The sequence below is a fragment of the Xiphophorus hellerii genome, chromosome 21, assembly GCF_003331165.1.
Source record: "Xiphophorus hellerii strain 12219 chromosome 21, Xiphophorus_hellerii-4.1, whole genome shotgun sequence".
In the NCBI taxonomy this organism is placed as follows: domain Eukaryota; kingdom Metazoa; phylum Chordata; class Actinopteri; order Cyprinodontiformes; family Poeciliidae; genus Xiphophorus; species Xiphophorus hellerii.
In genome coordinates this window covers 9,858,459-9,879,592 of record NC_045692.1, presented here as the reverse complement: position 1 = coordinate 9,879,592, position 21,134 = coordinate 9,858,459, and the positions used below count along the sequence as shown (strand labels likewise).

Sequence of the window (21,134 nt, the reverse complement as noted above, 5' to 3'; positions counted from 1 at the left end):
TCCTGTTTATGGAAGCCCGTTTCCGCCACTCTGATAAAAAAAAATAAAAAAATAAAAATGAAAAAGTTATCTCACTGTAATAGTTGTGTCATCATGATGACGAGATACCGACTCAATATAATGAGATCATATTACATTGAGATATTATCATTATGTTGATAGTATCTCAGTGGCAAAAACAGTCTACTAGATTACAATTTTACATTTTTGTGTAAAATTATAAAACTATTTTATGTATTTATTTGTTTACTTGTTTCTTCAATAGTTGTCTTCTTATCAATACTTTTTGTCCTGCTAGCTACCTAATATTACTTTAGATGCATAATAATAATAATAATAATAATAATAATAATAATAATAATAATAATAATAATAATAATAAACAACTAATTACTAAGATTTTCACAACTCAATGGGCAACATTAAACAGCTGTTTGACAGCTGAAATAATGCCCGCAAACTATGTATATAATTTCGTTTAATTCCACCAAACCTATCTATTAGTGAATTGCTTCAATGTGCTTTCTTGATAAATAATTTTAACGTCATGAAAAGTCAAATTAAAAACTACAACTTTTATTTGGAAAGCTATGTCGGAATAAGATTTTGTCATGACTTCACCAACGGTGGCATTCTGCGCATGTACAATCTTTAACCGGAAGTAAAGTGGGAACGATGGGCAATGTAGTTTCCGAAACAAAAAATTACCCACAATGCACTTGCATTCGGGGAATACCAGGCGGGCAATAGAAAAAGTAATACCATGCGGAAAGTACTATATTTATAGCTTTTTTGAGTGTAAGAATAATACCGTATGGAGTAAAACATCAGTAGTCAGTAGTGAAATAGCTCCGGAGTCATTGGGAAGATAAGACATTCTCATTTTATAATGTTTTGAGCAAAGATAAAACCGCTTATTTTGCTCTCACGCGGGCATGCGAGCTAACTGACGCTTGCTAACAGTTAACGCTTGATCTCTCTATCCTACGGCTTATTAATGCAAGTTGTTTACCTTTTATAGCAAAATGTCTGGTTTTAACTTTGGCGGTGGGAATCTGGGCTCCACCAACACGGGTGGAGGATTCACATTTGGTGGCGTCCCAAGGTAATACATATATTTAAATATCCGACGTAGGCTAACGTTAGCATTGTTTAATTTTTACTTTGTAGGAAAGCGTGCGTTGCTTTTTATTGTAAGTCCAAAGTATGTTATACTCCAGGACTCTGGATTAGCACAAGATTAGCTAAACGCATGGTATAATAGGTTACCTCCTCTTTTTGTGTTAGTTTTAGGTTTCTTGGTTGTGCTACTACTTATGTGCAAAAATAAATTGATGCATCTATATAAGAACGAGAGGACAAAACGAAAGCTCGTCATTAGGACTGTTCCTTATTTTTATTTTTTACCCAACTGTAATTTGTTACAACTATTTTCAAAGTTTACTCTAAGAATGTTTAATTTGCAGCACATAATTATTAATTACTGTGCAGATGACAGACTTTGTTTTAATCAGATTTTTTTTTTAGTATTATTCAAGGGAAATGATTGACCTAATATTCTGATTTTCTTTTAAAGTGCACCTGTGGCCAATGCCGGTGGCCTTTCATTTGGGACTCCTCTGGGAACAGCAGCTGCCACCCCTGCTTCTACCAGCGAGTAGCACCCCATCGCTTGGTCTTGGAGGTGTTCTTTTTGCCCAGAAACCTGCGGGAGGTTTTTCTTTCAACACACCTGCCTCAAGTAAGCATTCCTTTCATATTGCAGAAAATTACAAGAAGTTGTTTTGAATGTTATCCATCATGTAATAACCGTCATTGGAATTGTATTGTTTTAGCATCCTCTGCAGTCGCCACAGGTCTTACATTAGGTATGTATGCAAAAATAAAACTAACAAAGGTTTGATTTATCATTAAGCAGAGAGACTTTTTAAGTTTGATATTTTTTTCTGTCCTCTCTTTATGTAAACGGTCTTTTAGGCGCCCCTGCCACTACATCTGCAGCCACCGGCTTTAGTTTGGCCTTCAACAAGCCCACTGCGTCTGCAACTCCTTTTTCGCTCACCACCACCACCTCCTCCACTACTGGGGCGGGTTTAAGTTTCGGCTCCATCCTGACATCGACAGCTCCACAGCAGCCTGGAGCCACGGGGTTCACACTCGGTCTTGGTGGTATGACAAGCCTCCACGGCAGCCTCAACGGTGCCGTCCCTAGGCGCTGGTCTCTTCTCCAGCACTGGAACCTCAGGTGGGCCGAGAGTACCTAAGCCTGTAAACGTTTTTGTTGGTTTGGACGACATAATGACTGAGAACACACTTAAATGTGTTTCAAAATCTTCAAAGCTGCTCTAAATTTGGTTTTCCAGGTTTGGGTCAGACTCTTGGAGGAGGAACCGGACTTACCTTGGGGTCACTATTGGCTACCTCTACAGCAGCATCAGCTGCTCCTGCCCCGAGTATTGGTCTGGGTGGAGTTGACTTCAGCACTTCCTCTGAGAGTAAGAGTGACGCCTCATCTGGAACCAATGCACAGTATGTCCTACTTAACTAATTGTGTTAAATAAATATATTTTTACTTGATCGTAAAGCATTTTTAAATATGAAAAAGGCACTCAACAGCCATTTGTCATGATGATGTTTACCTTATTAACATCTATTAAAAATAGTTGAATTCTTCTCTTAGGGACAGCAAGGCTTTAAAAGATGAGAACTTGCCACCGTTCATTTGCCAAGATGTTGAAAATTTTCAGTAAGTACTTGATATATGTGGGAATATCAATAAAATGTTTAAATGTTGATTTGTCATTTGCAAGTGATTTCTAAATGTCAGCTCTTTACCTACTTTTAACAGAAAATTTGTGAAAGAGCAGAAGCAGGTTCAGGAAGACATAAGCAGGATGTCATCAAAGACTATTTCTAAAGTACAAGATGACATCAAAAGCCTCAAACAACTTCTCTCTGTCTGCGCCAGCGGTCTGCAGCGCCAAGGTCTGGCTATTGATAAACTGAAGTTGGAGACAGCACAGGTAAAAGGAGAAAAAAAAAACTAATGAAAAGTTTCACTAACTGTTTTTAAAGAATTCACTGTAGAATGAATCTGATGGAAATGAAGGTTCATCTATGCTCTAATCCCAATTCTAATTTTCTAGGGTGTCAGTAGTTAATGTTGCATATTCCTCTGTGGATGGCGAGGGCAGAGTGATGATGCAACTGGTCTGCACTCTGTTGACTGTTCTTATTTTGTTTGTTAGGAGCTTAAAAATGCTGACATAGCACTGCGGACGCAAAAGACGCCCCCTGGACTTCAGCATGAAAACACGGCTCCATCAGAGTGAGTTATTAAGTAAATCCAGTGCAAGAATGCAGGGCTGTAAGCAAATTAATCTCTGTATCACCAACTTTTATGAATTGTACATTGTAAGTACATTGTGTGAAGTTGTCAAATGCTAGAGCGTTTGACTACCAAATGACAAGCAGAACCTTGTTCCTCTGTTGTAGCGGTTCTCACCTGTTGTTTTTCCCGTTCAGTTATTTTCGTAGCCTGGTGGACCAATTTGAGGTGCAGTTGCAACAGTTCCGGCAGCAGATAGAGGAACTGGAGAACCACCTGACCACTCAGAGCAATGGCTCACACATCACCCCGCAAGGCAAGAATAGAATCTGGACAGCATTGTTATTTTAAATGGTTTTGCTTTCTGTGCCTATTGATTAATTGACATAAAATGTGATTATAATGTTATTTTTTTTGTCTGTTTTCCATTTACAGATCTGACTCTGGCCATGCAGAAGTTATACCAAACATTTGTTGCACAAGCTGCTCAGCTTCAGTCTGTCCATGAAAATGTTAAGGTCAGTTTTTTCTTCTTTTGTAATGTGTGAATTTCTTCCAAAAAGATCCAGCAGTAAAAAAAACAACATAGTTTTGTGTATAATGTATTTTTTTCAAAAATGTTTGTGTATTTTAAGAAAATGTGATCATTTGGATTTGTCATCTGCAAGTAATTTTTTTCTATTATTATTATTCTCCACAATAGATCTTGAAACATCAGTACCTTTCTTACCGGAGAGCCTTCCTGGAAGACTCCACTGACATCTTTGAGTCCAAACGAGCCTCCAACAGGAAATGGCAGAGCGCGCCACAAGTCACAACCGGACCTGCCCCATTCTCCAGTGTACCCAATGCCGCAGCTGTTGCTATGGCAGCCACGTTGACCCAGCAACAGCAGCCAACTCCAGGTCTGACTGCCTTCAAGTTTTAGAAAGTTCTCCTCATCTTCACCTTGTTTAAGATGTTCAATGAGGCAAAGGAGACTGTTAAGTCTTAGAGCGTTGTAGACGGGATGATTGTGTGTTTTTTATATTTACTACATTTTGGGAGCAAAACATTCAAAATATGGCTGGCAGAATTATTTGAAAATAACTGGACTAAAACATATGTAGCTGGTTCTAAAATATGAGTGACTATTAAAGAAAAGGGAGAATGAAAAGGAAAAAAAATCTGCTGCACAGTTTTGACAGGAAACCTTTGTGCTGCCTTATTAGCCTGTCGCTAATTTAAAAACACTTCAGTGGTTTATAGACACTTATTTTATGCACCTTACAAAAAGTAAAGTAAGGAAGTGTAATACATGTGCACAACAAACACCAGACCCTGTAGGTTTTTTTTGGTTTTTTTAGGCCTACAACAAAATATTCCAGTTTCTAAATCATTAGGGATCTTCTTTTATTCAAACAATCCAAAGGAGCCTGACGTGTGAATGTTATGAGGTGGGGTTGGGATCAAAAATTTGCTGTGATTTATATTGATTTATATTTAGATGACAAATGTCGACCGAGCTATCGAAATACTGCGCAGAGCTGTAGATCTACTGTTTAATTAGGTGGGCTGTTGATGTTTTGTTTATATATTAAAATGTTACTTTTTTCAGTCCAGCTTTTTCTTACGAGGGTGGTGAGGGGTTGATCAAGGTACAAGCTTTCTTACACTCAAAGTAGAAATTTTAAGCAGAGTGGACAACTTGGCTCTGATGTTGTTTTGAAAAGGAAAATCTTAAAAATATATATATTAAAATGCCTGGTTCAGAGAATCCTGGTTCCTTATGACTAGTGTGAATCCTTAGCTCACTTTTTAATGGAAACAGATAATCCCCAAATGTTCTTTAAAGTTTCCTAATTACATGTTTTTTTTAATCAAATATTTCAAACAAATATAGCAGTTGTTTTGGTACATGAGCAGACTAATTAAGAATGCTGATTTAATAATCCTTTGCAGTATCCCAACAAATCAGCTCTTTGTCTGTCTTCAGAGATATCCCCAAGTATTTACTTTAGTTCTTTTAAGAAAAAAAAATAGTTTACAAGTCAAATAACAATAATCTTTTATATGTGCAGTCATATCTGGGACGTTAAAAGTGACATCTGATGAGCATAAACAGGCATATCAGGGCTTCTGATGTATGATAATTTAGCGTAGTCTGTAGATTTGTAAGGCTAAAGTTTGGTTGAGTTTTAAAAGTTGAACTAATGTCACAAATGGCAGAAACGCAGACTGTGTAAACTTTTGCTGTTTTCTTTTTCAAAAAGATCTTCAGCTGCTCTTGGACTGTTTATGAATCACAATAAGCCTCTCTTTAAATTTTAGTATAAATCGTATAAACAATCCAACCACATTTGATCATACATGCCAAGGAGGAATCCATTGCTTTTTCACTATTTACACAAAGCAGTTCAGACATCTCCTGCAACAATAGAAGCTGTGTGGTAGGAGTAAAAAGCCGCCTTGTTGCCTGCTTGCAGTCATTTTTTGCTCTTTTGATGTAAAGCTAAATTGATACAGATTAACTAGATAATTGCAACCTTATATGTTCTTGCTGCCCAATAGGGGATGCTTGCAGTTTTAAATGCACTCCTGATTGTTTTTACACTTAAAGTTGTTGCATATTTGTGAGAGGTTATCCTTTTTTCAGTGACAGATTTTAGCAATATCGTCATCTTTTCTCAATTCTTATTTTTCTTTTCTCTGAACAAAAATCTTTAATCCTAATCACACATCATATTTATTAAACTATTTATTTAATCTGTTTTTCATGTGCTTAATTTAGTGCGAGCTACGAATAACATTGAAAGATGTTTAGTTTCACAGCAGACGCAACACTAAATGTGCTGCTGGCTGGCACTTACCTCTAAAATATTGTTTTACCTAAATACTTGACAGTGTCCCAATGATTGTGTTGACCTGGTATTGTTTAGACTTGTATCTTTCGGGACGGAAGGGGGAACATGCCAAAAAGACTCAGGACTAGAATACGAACCAATTAATTGCCTAAACTGGAAATCCTGCTCAATAGTCATAAAGATGCTCTTTGTCTCAGTTTAATCCATTTGGTAGGGTTACTCGCAAGGAGGCCATACCACTGTTACTTGATAAAAGCTGCTTCACCTAAGGGCTACTGTCGGCTTAACAGGGCTGGTCCATTTTAAAATTACTTTCACTTCACAGAAAGCTGTCAGGTGTATTTTTTTAAAGCATAGTAGTACTCCCTTTGGATTATCTCCTATGAACAATTCTCACTTTTCTAGACTGAACACTTTGTTGGTCTCAGCTGGTTCCGAGTCAGGTGAGATCGTATTTATGTTTCTTTAATTGTTTTGAAGAAAGTATTTGCTGCTCACGCTGGTCCACAGCTATCAGTGATCTACGATTGGTGCCAAAATGAAATGGAGAGATCAGGGAGGTCTCATTGTTTATTCACATTTACAGATTGCCATGTTTCATTGTGCCATGTAAGGTTATGTTTTTTTGACCTGGTGAGCATAATAGTAAGAAAAATAACTACCGGTACTCTTTTTAAGCCAATGAACACAATAGTATTAATGTTGCTGATAGTCATAGCGGTGAGTGAGCCACTCTGTTTCTCAATGGTCACTTTGCATCAAAAAAAAACACAACTTTGAATATTTCATTCCTTATTTATTAAACCTAACCATTTGTGAAGCCAGATTGCTAAAATATTATCTTCTATTCATTTTTGTGTATTCTTCCATTAACATTTAACACGGCGTCTTCCATAGTCATTAGTTGGCGCAATAACACTGAAAATAAAGAACAAAAACCGATGTTTCATAAGGTGTTTGGGCTTTGAAGTTTTTAACTGGATATTTACTGGCCTTATTTCTTATATTGAGTGTCTGACAGTTCTCTCTATTTGAATGCTGTTATTGTTTTGAATGTTATTGGTAAGGCAGGTGTCATCCCATCTACCCCCCTTTATTTTATTTTTTTTATGATAAAGGGGAAAAATGTGAAGTTTATTTTTTTGATTATCAGAATTCTTTTTCTGTTCTTGACCTGCTTAATTAATGACAAACTCCTCTCAGTTTTCCTTTTTCTTCAGGTTTGGCACGACAGTGCAGAAAACTGAGCCTCATTTTTTTTTTTAAATGTTTAAATTTACTCTCTATTTTATCCTTGTGTTTCTATACTTTATTGCCAACATTTTGGCCTGAAACAATCACATGTAGGTTTTTTTTTATTTATTAGAGCTTCAAACATCAAAATTACACTTGTCAATATCTCCAGGAATTTACAGAACGTTGTACATTCATTTCCACAGTTTTCTTTTTGACCAGTTTACACTGAAGCTAAATCACAAATGCCAATTTCAGATTTTGTTTTATCGTAATCTCTAGTTCTTGTAATGGTATGTTTAAACCTATATATCCAATGCCTGTTAATAAACAATACATTAATATATAATATGGTGTGCCTTTATAAACTATATACAATAATTGTGTGGTGCATTTTGTTAGGAGGGGCGTATGCTAGTTCATTCACTCTCAGAAATCTTGAGGATTTGGAAACTTGTCAAATGCAGTAGCAGTTAGCAAATAATAGCCAATTCTGTTCCTAAATGTTTGTGTTTATGTAAGTGGAATTGCATTTAAATTGACAATAAATCAGTTTTTAAACAAAGAAACGTTTGTCCTTGTTTCTTTTTGACTGAAGTTGTTTTAGCAGTGGAGGCTAACCGGGCAGTACAGAAAGAAACAACTGCATAAAAAGGGAAAAAGGACAAGTTTCTGAGTGAAAGAACTAGCAATCTGTCTAGTTATGTTTTTTTTTTCCTCATTTATAAGGAGCTGTAGCATTTTGGAAAAAGTGGAATTGATGTTTATAATCATATCTAGAGTAGAGTAGTAGAAGACCTTGAATTTTCTTATTGATCATACTTCTACTTATGAACTGTAAAAAATGGCTACTATAGCTTTTGTTTTAAAGGGAAAAAAAGCTAAATCTGTCATATTACAATATACATATTCAATATACGTATTGAATATATGTATATTCAATGAATTAGTTCAGGCATTGCAGAACTAATTTATACACCAATCAATAGGCCAAACAATGGAATTGATATATTGTTCCCTTCATCATCTTTGATCAGTTTCTTTCCCCAGTTTATTGAATGCAGCTAAACTAAGGATTATAATTTTTCCACCGATAAAAACTTCAACCAACACCATGTGCTTTGATACACCTCGAGTTTAATGGGGAAAAAAATCAGATAAGAGTAAGGAATAATTGTAATTCATTCTCTGTTGGTTTCAAATCTGCTACCTCTATCAGTTAAAAAAGCCTAATCTGTGAAAGTCAGTCGAAAACAGGTTGGACCTAAAAAAATAAAATATAGATCCAGATTGCTGCTTTTCTGCTATATTTTAAAAGTTAAAGGCATTTTCTTAATGGGGGAGTTTTAGAAAATAAAATTGAGTATAATGGCTGCAAATTTTGCTGTTTGGTTTTTAACTTGCACTCTAAAGGCACGTTTATAAAAGTAAAACAAATCCTGTCTTTTTGTACCTTAGGCACCCAGGCACCTTTGGGGGCAGGTTTTGGAAACCCCTTTGCCTCAGCAGTAGGCACTAGTTTGGGCTCTTCTACACTTGGAGGTACTACCTCTGCCTGTTATGAGTTGTATATACTCCCCTCTATTATCCCCATTATGTTGCATAGTCTACAATTTCCCAAATGTCTTTTGTCTGTTTTTTTACTATAAAATTTCTTGTGTGTGCTTGAGAGAGAGAGAGAGGGGGAGGCAGGCCTGACTTGTGCAGGCTCAGAATCTTATTCCCCCCTTCTGCTCTTTATTCTTCCTTCTCAGCTGTAATGTGCGTTCACACCACAGGAACACTTAACAAACTGCATTGTTCATGCGTTATCGGTTTAAAAAAACTGAGGGGTTTGACTTAAATGTGTTTCTAATTTGTCATTCTGCGAAAGGAATCTGTCACTAAACGTTTTTTTGCAAATTAAAGACAAATCCCTTTGAGAGTTTGGGAGCAGGTGGTTTGAGCGCACAGTGTTGGTGTTTTGCCTTGTTAGGAGTGTATTTTGTGAAACTTGACCACATCACCTCTCCTTTGTCTTCAGTTTGCAGTACATTGCTTTGTAATCTGTAATTAAACGCTGAGATGTACATAATGCTTAATGATTCAGCTGAGGTTTCTTTTTTTTTTTTTTTTTGCTTACGCTTGCTTATGCCTGTCTGTGTGCACTCCTGAGACACTGCTCATTGTTTGTTCTCAGTGCAGGCTGCACACCTACCTCGGTCTGACTTCCTTGTTGTTCTCTCCCACAGGTTTTGGAGGTGGGCCAGGGTTTGGTGGAGTTGGAACTGGAGGGTCTTCTTTTGGATTCTCCTCCACCAATAAGCCTGCAGGGGGCAGTCTGAGTGCAGGTATATGGAAATCTGGATCACACATGCCCCAGTAAACAAGCTTTAATAAAGACAGTATCTAATAAAAGTACAGCCTGTCTTCTTTTTATTTATTTTTTATTATATTTTCTGTTCTTTAGTAATCTAAGTAATTGATGCAGAATGAAGTGTATTTTCGAAGTTAAACATGTTTCAGCAAGCTTCACAACTTTTTTCTCGACATAATGTTTTCTTATGCATGTCTACACACCCCGGGCAGACCCACATCTCTAATATTGTCCAGTTTTAAATTCAGAGGTTGAACTCCGTAGGTAAAAAAACAATCATCAAAAATCGTCTTACCTTTTAAGTGTCCTAAAATATTTATGTGAAACCTCCTACATCATCTTTTTGTCTGACCCTCTTGCATCCCTAGGTTTTGGTAGCACCAGCAGCTCCGGCTTCAACTTCAGCAACCCCGGCATCAACCAGTCTGCTGGGCTGACATTTGGTGTTTCGAACCAGCCAGGCAGTGCCTTTGGCACAACCCCAGCTCTCCAGCTGAAGAAGCCCCCCGCTGGGAATAAAAGGGGGAAAAGATAGAAACAGATTAAGAAAAGAATACAGACCAACTAGTGGCTTGTAGCAAAGAACAGCTTGGCCTCCTTAAAAGCATAGAAACAGTGCTAAGATAAATTGTTACCTTAAAAAGCAAGGAACATTGGTTTGAGGGAGAAGATTCTATCATGTAACAGACTATTTTGAGTAATATTATTTCAACCTGGAAAGAACGAATCCTGTGGACAATCTGGCATAATTTGTCCTGTTTTGTTTATCATTATTCTGTTATTATGCCATAGCTGATGTGAGCAAAGAGGCAACGAATCCCATCAGCACAGTGTCAGATGGCGAGATGAAACTATGAAGCATGATTATGCCCATTAGAATTTCCTCTAACAGTTTGTTTCTCACTCTTGTCTTTGGTGTGACAATGCTTTGGGAAAGGCTAAGGCAAAAACAGTTGGTTCAACAACAAATTGCTCAGTTATTTTGAGATTTTTTGTTTTGTCTAATTGTATAAGATAAACATGTTTTGTGCTTTCTAATGAACTGTAGTTTTCTCTCCATTGCATCAAAAACTCTTTCAGAACAGAGCTGCTGTGCAATTAACTTCCCTCAAGTTGCGTCCAAAGAGGAGTTTTTGTTTTTTTAAAGAGGTAATGGGAAAAGGGAACAGTATAGCCAGAGTCTACCAGTGTCAGTGAACATTTGATCGTAGAGTTTAGGTCCCAGACTGTCCAATGTGTCTTTAGGAAGATGCCATTTTATTTTTGTATCAAGTGAAGGAAACTACGACATTCAGAAAAAAAAAAATTAAGAACACAAACATCTTGTGGGTTTTCCGATGTTTTGTCCACAAAATCTGTTTTTGCTGAGATGCATTCTAATTGTTTGATCATTTCTCATAGACAGAATTTCTCTTTGCGTCTTCACCAAGGTATTGTAAGACTGTGGGGAAAAATACTGTGCTCCTTGTCCTCAATAGGCCTATAAAATGTTACGTTTATTTTGAGTTTCTCAAGCATATTCAGCTTGCTCGGTTTATACATGTGCTAGGTAAAGGTTGCACTATCTGGTGTATGTGATCTGATAGTGATCGTGTGAATGTGTAAATATGCCTGTCACTCAGCTATCATGCTTCCGTTGAGCGTTGGGTTAAGAACTGTGTCTCTTTTTGTCCGTGTCTCTTTGGTTATTACCAAATAATTGTAGTTGTATTCTTGTTTTCTATTCGGTCTGTTAAGATCTGTATTTTTGAGATGCTGTTTAATAATAAAATCTTTTGCCTGTTGAATTTCCGGCTGCCACAGATGAGTTTCTCCAGATTTTTTTCTAAGATAATTTGCAGATGGCTTTCCTTTTGATTACGAGGGATACATTAATTACATAGGGCATAATAGTTTGGATTTAATGCAGTTTCCAACACACCCGAATAGATTAAAATTGTAGATCTCAAATATGGATTTTGAGCTCAAATTACACTATTGGTCAATAAATTACATGATTACCCTGAATTGTAATAACTGACATAGATTTTTCAAAATTGCATTTAATATTTCTTGGTGATCTTTTTAGTTTAGATTTACTATTTATTAATAAAGGAATGTGAGAGACCTTGGCAGCTGTACCAGAAAATATTTTAACTGGTTTCCAGAGTGCTATTTTTTTTTTACTAATATTTTTTTTTCACATCATGGCATATGCATACAACAGCAGAGAAACTTTGGCGTACATTTTGTGGGAAAAGCTGTTTTAACGATGAATATGTGCTTTATATTTAGCCATTTTTTCCCCCAAGTCAAACACAAATTTACAAGCTGTCCTAATTATGAATACGCCCCAAAACCTTTTAAATATAAAAATAATGTAAACTATATACGTGTGTGTGTTTAATCGTGGAAATAATGAACCATATTTTGTCTTTAAGTATGACACTCACTCATTGTCGTAGAAGTGCGACGTATTAATCAGACACGATTTTTACACAGGCAGAAGGAAGACAGAGGGCGATATGACAACATTCCTTACTCTTTACCTCTCAAGAAGAAGAACTCCGTTGCTAGGCGACAAACATACTACAATACTGTGTGTTCGAAACAGCTGCATTTTAACCTCTCGGCTCGCCTTTAATTAAAAAATTTCTTCTTTTTTTTTGTTGTTTTTTTTTAGTCTTTGTCCACAGCCGTTATTCTCCAGGTAGGTATCTTAACATTTTTAGTCAACGTTTTAATCAGCTGGAAAGAACTGAAAATAATAAAACGTGTAAGTGTTAAAAGATAAGCCGAAATGAATTGAGCAAATAACTGATCAAAAATCTATATTATTTCTCATTTAAATGTAATATTTGTCCTATTACTATTTTTCTTTTAATTGGATAGATTCGGGTAGCTTTATCTTATAGTTAAACTTTTTACTTGATACTATTATGCATCATTGTGGACATTACTGTGCCTACCAAAATTAGTCATGTTTCCACGAGTATGGGCACAAAGTCAAGAAAATTGGCTTTCTATTGGTTTGTGTTTATCTGCTAACCTGACTGTATTGCAATGTGTACACACTATAGGCATGCCTCTTCCAGACACATTCTATTGCTCCCAACAAATCAACATCCCTCCCGAGCTACCGGACATCCTCAAATGCTTCACCAAGGCAGCTATCCGAACACAGCCCAAAGATTTGCTGCAGTGGTGTTCAGCGTAAGTGTTAAATGTCATCAACATCGTTTGGGGGGGGGGATAGACGTGTGCGATTTTGCTGTGGTTTATTTATTCCGTCAAATAATTCATAAAAAGTATCTCCAAGCTATCTTTCACCTGTGCACCTCTCTCCCTTACTACTGACAGGCTGTAATTAGCTCCCAGGGGCGTCCATGCAGTTTCTGTGGTTAAACTAAATGCCTTCTCTTAACAAAGTAAAAAAATAAAATGTTTAACATGCTGGCTGAATTCGAAGCATACAGGATGTTTGTTTCTCTTCCCCTAGGATTGTCCTGTCTACTATTGTGTTAACCTACAGAGCTTTTATAAAGACCTAAAATCGAGCAACATGTTACAAATTTCCTTTGTGCAAAAAAATAACGGAGGTAAAACAAAGCTCTGCTTCCTTCGAGAGATACTGAAAGTCACCCTGCCTGTAAATTCATATCAAAATATTGTTGAAACAAGATCAAGATCAAACAGGTGTCATGAACAATACATGAGTACAACTCCTCTATTCATCCAGCTCAATAATATAAAATATTATTAAGCTGGTTGAGGTGCACATGCTCATTTTTACACTGCTACACTCTATATCAATATAATGTGTGGTTATTACATGCCAAAACTACATCCCAGATACTTCAATGCGCTGGCCAAAGGGGAGTGTCTTCCAGTAAAGGAGAGGCTGGAGATGAATGTTGCCACTCAGAAGACTGACACTGGACTGACTCCAGGTCTACTGAAGATCCTCCATAAGCAGGTAGGAAGAGTTTGCTCAAAACTGTTGTTGTTATATATCATTGTTAAATTATTTTTACCTTCTTTGTAGTTAACTTTAATGAAAATCCCTCTTTCCGTCTATGCTGAGATTTTACTTATGCTAATTTTTCAACTAGACATGTCTACTAAAAGCAGTGTTGTATTATTGTTTGGGATATTACAATAAGGATGCACGTAAACTCACAGTTTTCACCTATGTATTTGCATCTCTCTTCTTTTCCCACCCTGTCACAGTTGTCTCCAAAGGAAACTTGCAGCAAAGAGGATGTGCAGCTGAAATGGAAGGCTCTATGTCTTCCCATGGAACAACTGGAGGCTCTGCTGTCGTTGGGCAGCTTTGATTCGAAAATCAACTGGATGGAGTTTTTTGCCCTGGGCTGTAGTGCTCTTGGAGGGGTGAGGTCTAACACAAGGCAAAATCTAATTTCTAATACTGCTTCTTACTACTTAATCTGAAGGTTAAGAGGAGAACCTTAGGAGTTGTGTTTCTTCATCTCCTCGTCTGAGCATCTAGTGGAACAAACCTAGACTCAGAGATCTTTGGTCCAGGCTCTCTTTTTTTGGCTTCGCAGGCTGCGGACAGAAGGATTCCATAAGCCTTTTTCTTTAACATGAATCAATTTTCTCCAGTGAAGCCAATCGTTTTTGGACCAAGGAGAAGCAGCACTGGAGGCAGATTAAAGAGAATTTATTTCAGCATGTAGATGTCTTTGTGTCTGCAAAAGAAGAAAAAACAACAACAACCAGGAATTAGGAAAGTACTGTGCAGTTTTGGAAAAGATGCGATCAAGTCGGTTGAACACTTAAACCACATGAGGGCAGTCTCGACCTACACTCGTTTATTTATTTATTTAATATCAGTGGGCTCTTATTTATTTCTTTATACACATAACATGTGGCATGTAATTGCTTTTCAAAGCTGAATGCATATTAATTTTCTTGCCAATTATTATTTTTTTTCTTATTTTGCATGGAACTCCTTTGTCTGTGCTTCCGTCGTTGGCGTTTTCCAGACTCTTATAAGCTCTATGAAGTACGCCTGTGAGATCCTGACAACTGATGAGGAGGGTGGCCCTTCGAGGATCCCATTCGATACCTTCTCCCATCTCTACACCTACTTGGCTCATCTAGAGGGGGACAAAGCAGAGGACCACACTGAGACCTTCCTCCACAGCCTGATGCCACTAATGTAGGTTCTTCTTTTACACTTGCATGTTTATGTTACATACTTAAACCTTAAATAATTTGAAACCACTTTTATTACATTGATTTATACACAATTCTCCATTATGGCTTAATTAAAATGTAGCATCATAATTTATGGCATTTAAAGCAGCAAACAACTTAAAGTTTTAAAACTTAAGAGTATAAGTTTTAATTCTTTGGAAATTGTCTCTAGTCCAGAATTGAATTGGATGCAAAGTAGATGAGATACTGAAGGAGGACTTTCTCGAATTTCTTCAACTTCCACCAAATCAAACACAGTTGAATGACAGAGATTGTTGTTAAAAGTTGAGTTAATGCCAAAGAAAAAATAACAATGATAATTTTAATGAATCCTAAAATCTCTGATGAGAACAACAAATATCCAGGTAGAATTATTCCAGAAGCTTGCTCAAAGCTTAATTGTCTGCATTAGCATTAGGTTAAGACACAAACTTACATTTCCAGTTAAAAATCACTGAAGTTTATTCTGGCAAGAAAATACCAAGTTAATATGACATGCATGATCCTGATGAGTACATTTACACTTCTCACATTGAATCTCTTCATTTCAGCAATAAGATGAAATGAGAAGCCCTGGTCTGTAGTGCTCTTGGATGGCACTACAGATCAAGGCCGTTTAAATTTTACCACACCATATCCAAATACATATAAAATGTGAATTTGCTTTGCTTTTACGTGGAATTGTGTGTGGATTGATGACATTTATGCTGAAATAAACGCAGGATGACAAAAAAATTTATGCATCACATTGACTTAAAAATGCTGAGAGAGTGATGCCAGTATGTTTTTTTCTGTGCAGTGTTGACAGTGCAGAAAACACACACTGCTTTCGGTTCAGCTTGGTCCACCATTTGTGACAGTCAGTGTCAGTTGGCTAAGAAGCACAGACAGTTTATGAGCTGAGCCAGTTCCTCTCTGCCTCAAATGATGTTGTGAGATTGTGATATTCACTGTTGCAAAAATCCTTGGTGTTGCCTTAATGTGCTGGTGTCTCTGCCCGACAGCAACAAGCAGAACGGCATGATTCAAGTTTCCAACTTCTACCCCAGGAGGAAGTTTGTGGTCAAAAAAATGGCTATGGAAGACTAAAAGAAGCAACAGAAGAAAGGAAGGGAGTCATTGTGGTGAATTATTAAAAGAACCCATGAGTACTCCAACTCGTCCCATTAATTGTTAGAAATACTCATTCTGTCTAAATGTTGATGTAAAGGTGAAGCAGCTAATGTCAGGGCTAATGAGATTGCTTTTTCTGAGCATGAACAGAGGTACACAACTGCCTCACAGCCTGTGTTTTATTCCTCATTTTCTTTTGCCTGGATTAGCCTAAGTTCATTTATCATCCATTGAACCTATCAGCTTACAGTCTCACCATTACTGGCCTTTTATCTTGGGTATTCATTCTTCCTGAGCAAACGAAGAAGAGGAAGAGATTAGCATCAGAGCACAATTTCCAGCTCAGTTCAGAGGCTTGTGTTTTGTTCACCTTTGGGTTGTCATGCAAGACGCTCAAAGCAAAAGCATATTCTGAAGACGTGTTCTCATGTGGCAAACTGAGACTCTGTTTTCTTCTGAAAGCATCCTCCGTTCTTACACACATGCACCGAACACTGCCTCTTGCAGGGCTGCAGCTGTGATCAATTCGAGGCTACTGAAGGGCAGATAGAACGACCGATAACTTAATAACAGCGGTCTCTCCACCCATGTGACACAACACAGAAGGAATGTTGTCAGGTCTTAAAACAGACATGTTCAAGATGACCCCCAGAGAAATAGTCTGGCAGTGTCTTGACAATAACAAATTCAATTCTTTGGAATCTGCCCAGAAAGCCACTCTGTTTGCAAAATGCTTTTATCGTATAAAACATACAAATACAAAAATGTTATTAAAGAAACTTCTTGAATGAGTTAATGTAATTCAGCAAATTGAGCTGCATTACATAAAAAATGGATATAATGTCAAGTAAATATATTCATACCCCTCAAACATTGTTCAGATTGTCTCACATTACAGGTACAACAACATTGTTTTGAACTAGCATTAACTGAAAGTAATGCATAATTATGATATGGAAGAAAAAGCCATCGATCCATTGTCTATAAAGAAAGCTAATTGGGCGAGAGGTGAGGTAGCAACCTGGAAAGGTCACCAGTTCATCACAGGGCAAAACAGAGACAACACAAAGAACATTCTTAGACTTTGCAATTACGTGCTATGTGGTGATGGTATATCACATTAAAATGTCCCATAATTTACAAAAAACAGAAATGTGGAAAATTCAAGAGGTATGACTGTAGATAACTAAGGTTATACTCCAGAATATATAACAATATACTGTATATTAGTACTAATTTGTAAAATAACTAAATAAATAAAAAATAGAGACTTGAACTTGCAAATTTCTGTTTTCTATATACAACAATGCAGAGAAGCTATACACTGTCAATTCAATGAAGCTATAACTCTGTTCCTAGAACGAGTATGATTCACTTCTATTGGGACCTATAGGTTCATTTTGTTGCTTAGGAAGTAGAGAGTGGATATTGTTGCACTGTGATTCTGAGGTATATCAATAACAGAGGAAATTGGTGTTTCAATAATCAAGGAAGTGATCATTTACCCTTCTTACAATTATAGAGACCCACCTTATCAGGTAAAACCTGTCCTTGTTGATTGCCCTGGTAAAGTAGATTATGCTCTTATTCATGAATAATTCACTCAAAGCAATACCCCATGAACTTGTTGTTTTAACATGAAGATGCATTCCTGTATTTACTGACCTTTTGGTGTTCTGATACCTTCCCCCCCGGGATGCTATCAACTGAACATCTGTTTTCATATCCTTAAGTTTCCTGATATATATACCTAATTTTTAGTCTGGGCAACTCACTTCTATTTCCAGGATTCATCTTCGGGAAACAATGGTCACATTTACATGCTTCGGTCCTGTAAGTCCCATTGTTTTAAAGGTGTTGAAACATGGAAAGAATATGATGTCATTGCAAATATGTCAGCCCTGTAGGAATCTCTGCTGCAGGGCGGACCTTATTGCACCATTTTTATTGTTTCTTTTTTGTTTTTCGAAGCTTTGCCTATAAGATCACATCTCCGGGGAATCAGGGAAAGTTGCAGAACAGTGTGTAACAGGCAAGAGGAGAGAAAACGGACACAAAGACCCCCTGTTAGTGTTCTTGTGTGTGGCTGTTGTGTAACAGTTCTAAGGGTAAGGAAAAGGGAAAACATGATTCATGTTGTTTTCTGATGGTGTTGAGCATATCTAGCTGCTCTGTGGTGAGAGATAACTCATTTATTTATTTATTTATTTATTGTGTATGTTTGTGTCTGGTGAATGTGGGAGACTTTGCCTAAAAAAATAGTTAACATACTTCAAATGTGTCTTTTGCAGGGCAATCCAGGATGGGATGATAAAACCTGTGAACTTCATCCACATGCATGACATGGATTCAACTTCGTAGCATCTAGATTTTCCCCAGAACAATGTCAGGAGCTAAGTAGGAGTATAGTCAGCACATCTAGCTTTTGTTTTCAGGCAAAACAGCTGACAGAGAGAGACTCAGCTTGCCTACTGTGACATACATAAAGTCTGGAGAAAAGTTATGGTTATGTTTGATTATGTTGGTGTTATACATCTTTTATTGCAAAAGTACTTCTATTACAAGTACCTCTTGTAATAGTTTAGCATTTAACAGCTTAACAGTAAGACAGATATGCTTAAGTTCAAGATGTATGAATAGTCCCAGATTAATAAAACTACAATATTAGGTAATAACACTGATATCACCACATATACAGTAAGAGTGAAAAGTTTAACCACTGGTTTATAAATGCTATAAATTTTATTACTGATTGTTCTTTTATGTGATTTGGACTATCTATCTATCTATCTATCTATCTATCTATCTATCTATCTATCTATCTATCTATCTATCTATCTATCTATCTATCTACCTACCTACCTACCTACCTATAAAAGCAATTAAATATGACAAAGGGTGCAATTTGCTGATGAGCCAATTCTCTCTTTTTTGTTGATGCATTTCTGGTTAAAAAAGAAATTACAAAAAAAATGCTAATTTTACTGCTGACTATTTACAGTGAATGATTCTTCTGCCTGCTCCTCTAAATTAGGCCCTTCCCAAGCAGCCATCCATTAAAAGTGGCTGATAGTGTGTGGAAGCACCTCATCCGAATCCACTTTAAACAAACCAACACTTCCTTAAACGCAGATGGTGGTAAGAGAAAGTAAAAACTACCACTTTGTCAATTGAGAAAGCATCCATTTCTTTTTTATCTTTTAGGCTCATTATTTTTGTTGTAGAGTGGTTATTTAACATTTCTAAACATGATACACATTAGCTAGTGAAAAATTGTGTTCTAGACTTTAAATAAGAAAAAAAAAAATGTATGTGTTTTTTTATTATTATTATTCCAGGACAAAACTGGGACTGTTTTCACAGCTTTCATCACTTTTTGCAATGTCTTTAAGCCACATTCCAGCAGTCATTAGCATTTACGATCCGTCTGCAGTTCCTTTTTTGCCTCAGTCTCTCATTTACAATGATTTTATGTACTGGACCAAATCTAAGAGTGTGCAAGCATGAGTGCCTTTTCTAGAAGACTTGAATTCTTTTCTCAGTTTCACTTTGGGGTAGATGTCCTCTAATTGTGTTTCTATTAAATGTTCTATTTATTATTAAAACATATTTTGTGTTAGCTTCCGGATAATTTGTGGAATGTGATACCAATAAATGAAGTTGTTTCAACCACGGTTGCATTTAGCACAGTTTTTTCTTTCCATTCATCAAAAGAAGACTTAATTAAAGACCCTTTCCAGCTGATTGAGGTTAGTTAATTACAACTTGTGGACAATTGCATTTTTTCTGAATTAGAGCTGCCAATAGATGTTTTGTTTAGCCTTGAATGTGAGTGTTACTCTTAGCTTTGGAGTAGATGGCTTCTCTGTGTGGGCCTAACTCACTGATTAAACAATAACGCCAAGAGTGTCTAATATCGCTTACATAATCAGTCATTCTGCCTTTGGTTTAAAGGAAGAAGCTACATTTCCTGTCAAATTTTAGACAGAGATGCTTGTGTTAGAAACATTTAGATAAATAAATGATTTTGGTCACATTTTTGCTTCATCACACATGCAAACACAAACCTAACAGTTGTATGTTTGTGTCCAGAGGAGACTCACAGGAGATCTTTGTGCTACATAGCTGCTACATGCCATAGAGGAGAGCATGGTGCGTGTGTGTGTGTGTGTGGGTCTTTTGGTAGTTTGTGGTTTTAGGGGGTATAAATGCATGACTGAAAGAGAGGTTGCATACAAGAGCTTGTCTAAACCTTGTGGGAATATTATGCTGTGCTCATGAGATGTGTGCAGGCTCTCTACTAAGAAGTGTGAAATGGAGGAAATTGCTCTCTGATCAACCAAACCCTTTGATTGACATACACACATACACCCCTACACACGCAACCCCCCACACACACATATACTATATAGATATATCTATAGATATATCTGTAGATATATCTATAGATATATCTATATATATGATTGCAGCTGTGTTTTGAATGTCCATTGACACTCATAATGAAGCATCATAACACACTGATAGTCAGCACTGAGACTCCTCAGGGATGTGAGCTTAGCCACCTGTGTGACACCTCACGGGGGATTTTACAGCAAAAGACGAAAAGGGCGATGAGTCTATCTACAGAGAAGATATAGAAATCATGGTAAATGGTCTGTACCTGCTTAGTGCTTTATCAAGCAAAGCACTTCACACTACGTTCAGTAACACTTCACACCACCACCACCACCAGCAGGCAAGGCAGGACAAACTCTTACCACCATCAACACTATTGTCCCATGTCATCATTATACCAGAACAACAACCTGTAGGGCACTAGGCCCAGTTTGCATTGAGAAGTGAGTGGTGGAGAAAGTTGGCTAATTTGAGTTTTTAGGTATCTACATCTGAGCTTGACACCTCACATCAGTGTAATAACCAAATTTGCAAGACCCAGACTGTTTTTCATTGGCAAAGGAAAAGGTTCAGAATGTACTCCAGGATATTGATTATTTTCCACAGGTGCCCCAACGAGAGTACTCTGGCAGGTTGTATCATAACCTTGTTTGACAGCTGT

At 37.0% G+C, this 21,134-nt stretch overlaps 2 protein-coding genes across 4 annotated transcripts; both read left to right on the top strand.

Moving 5' to 3' along the window:
- The first annotated feature begins 702 nt into the window (after positions 1–702).
- nup58 (nucleoporin 58) lies at positions 703–11,562 on the top strand. Its single transcript, XM_032551349.1, is given in 16 exon segments — positions 703–1,105; positions 1,577–1,655; positions 1,657–1,741; positions 1,836–1,868; positions 1,978–2,177; positions 2,179–2,245; positions 2,364–2,529; positions 2,681–2,746; positions 2,849–3,023; positions 3,249–3,328; positions 3,526–3,644; positions 3,764–3,846; positions 4,032–4,233; positions 8,863–8,946; positions 9,636–9,734; positions 10,129–11,562. Coding segments are annotated over 16 exon segments (1,785 nt in total). The 5' UTR covers positions 703–1,025; the 3' UTR covers positions 10,296–11,562.
- Positions 11,563–12,305: 743 nt separating this feature from the next.
- ropn1l (rhophilin associated tail protein 1-like) lies at positions 12,306–19,747 on the top strand. 3 transcript variants are annotated; one of them, XR_004337210.1, is made up of 7 exons: positions 12,306–12,449; positions 12,820–12,952; positions 13,592–13,715; positions 13,970–14,131; positions 14,749–14,924; positions 15,967–18,183; positions 18,367–19,747. XR_004337210.1 is itself a non-coding variant. In XM_032550718.1 (6 exons), the coding sequence occupies exons 2-6, from the start codon at positions 12,822–12,824 to the stop codon at positions 18,434–18,436; spliced, it is 663 nt and encodes a 220-aa protein (XP_032406609.1). In that variant the 5' UTR covers positions 12,306–12,449; positions 12,820–12,821; the 3' UTR covers positions 18,437–19,747. The 3 variants fall into 3 exon arrangements, 2 of the variants coding, with proteins under 2 accessions (XP_032406609.1, XP_032406608.1); XM_032550718.1 differs by lacking the exon at positions 15,967–18,183; XM_032550717.1 differs by having other exon boundaries at positions 15,967–19,747.
- The last annotated feature ends 1,387 nt before the right edge of the window (positions 19,748–21,134 follow it).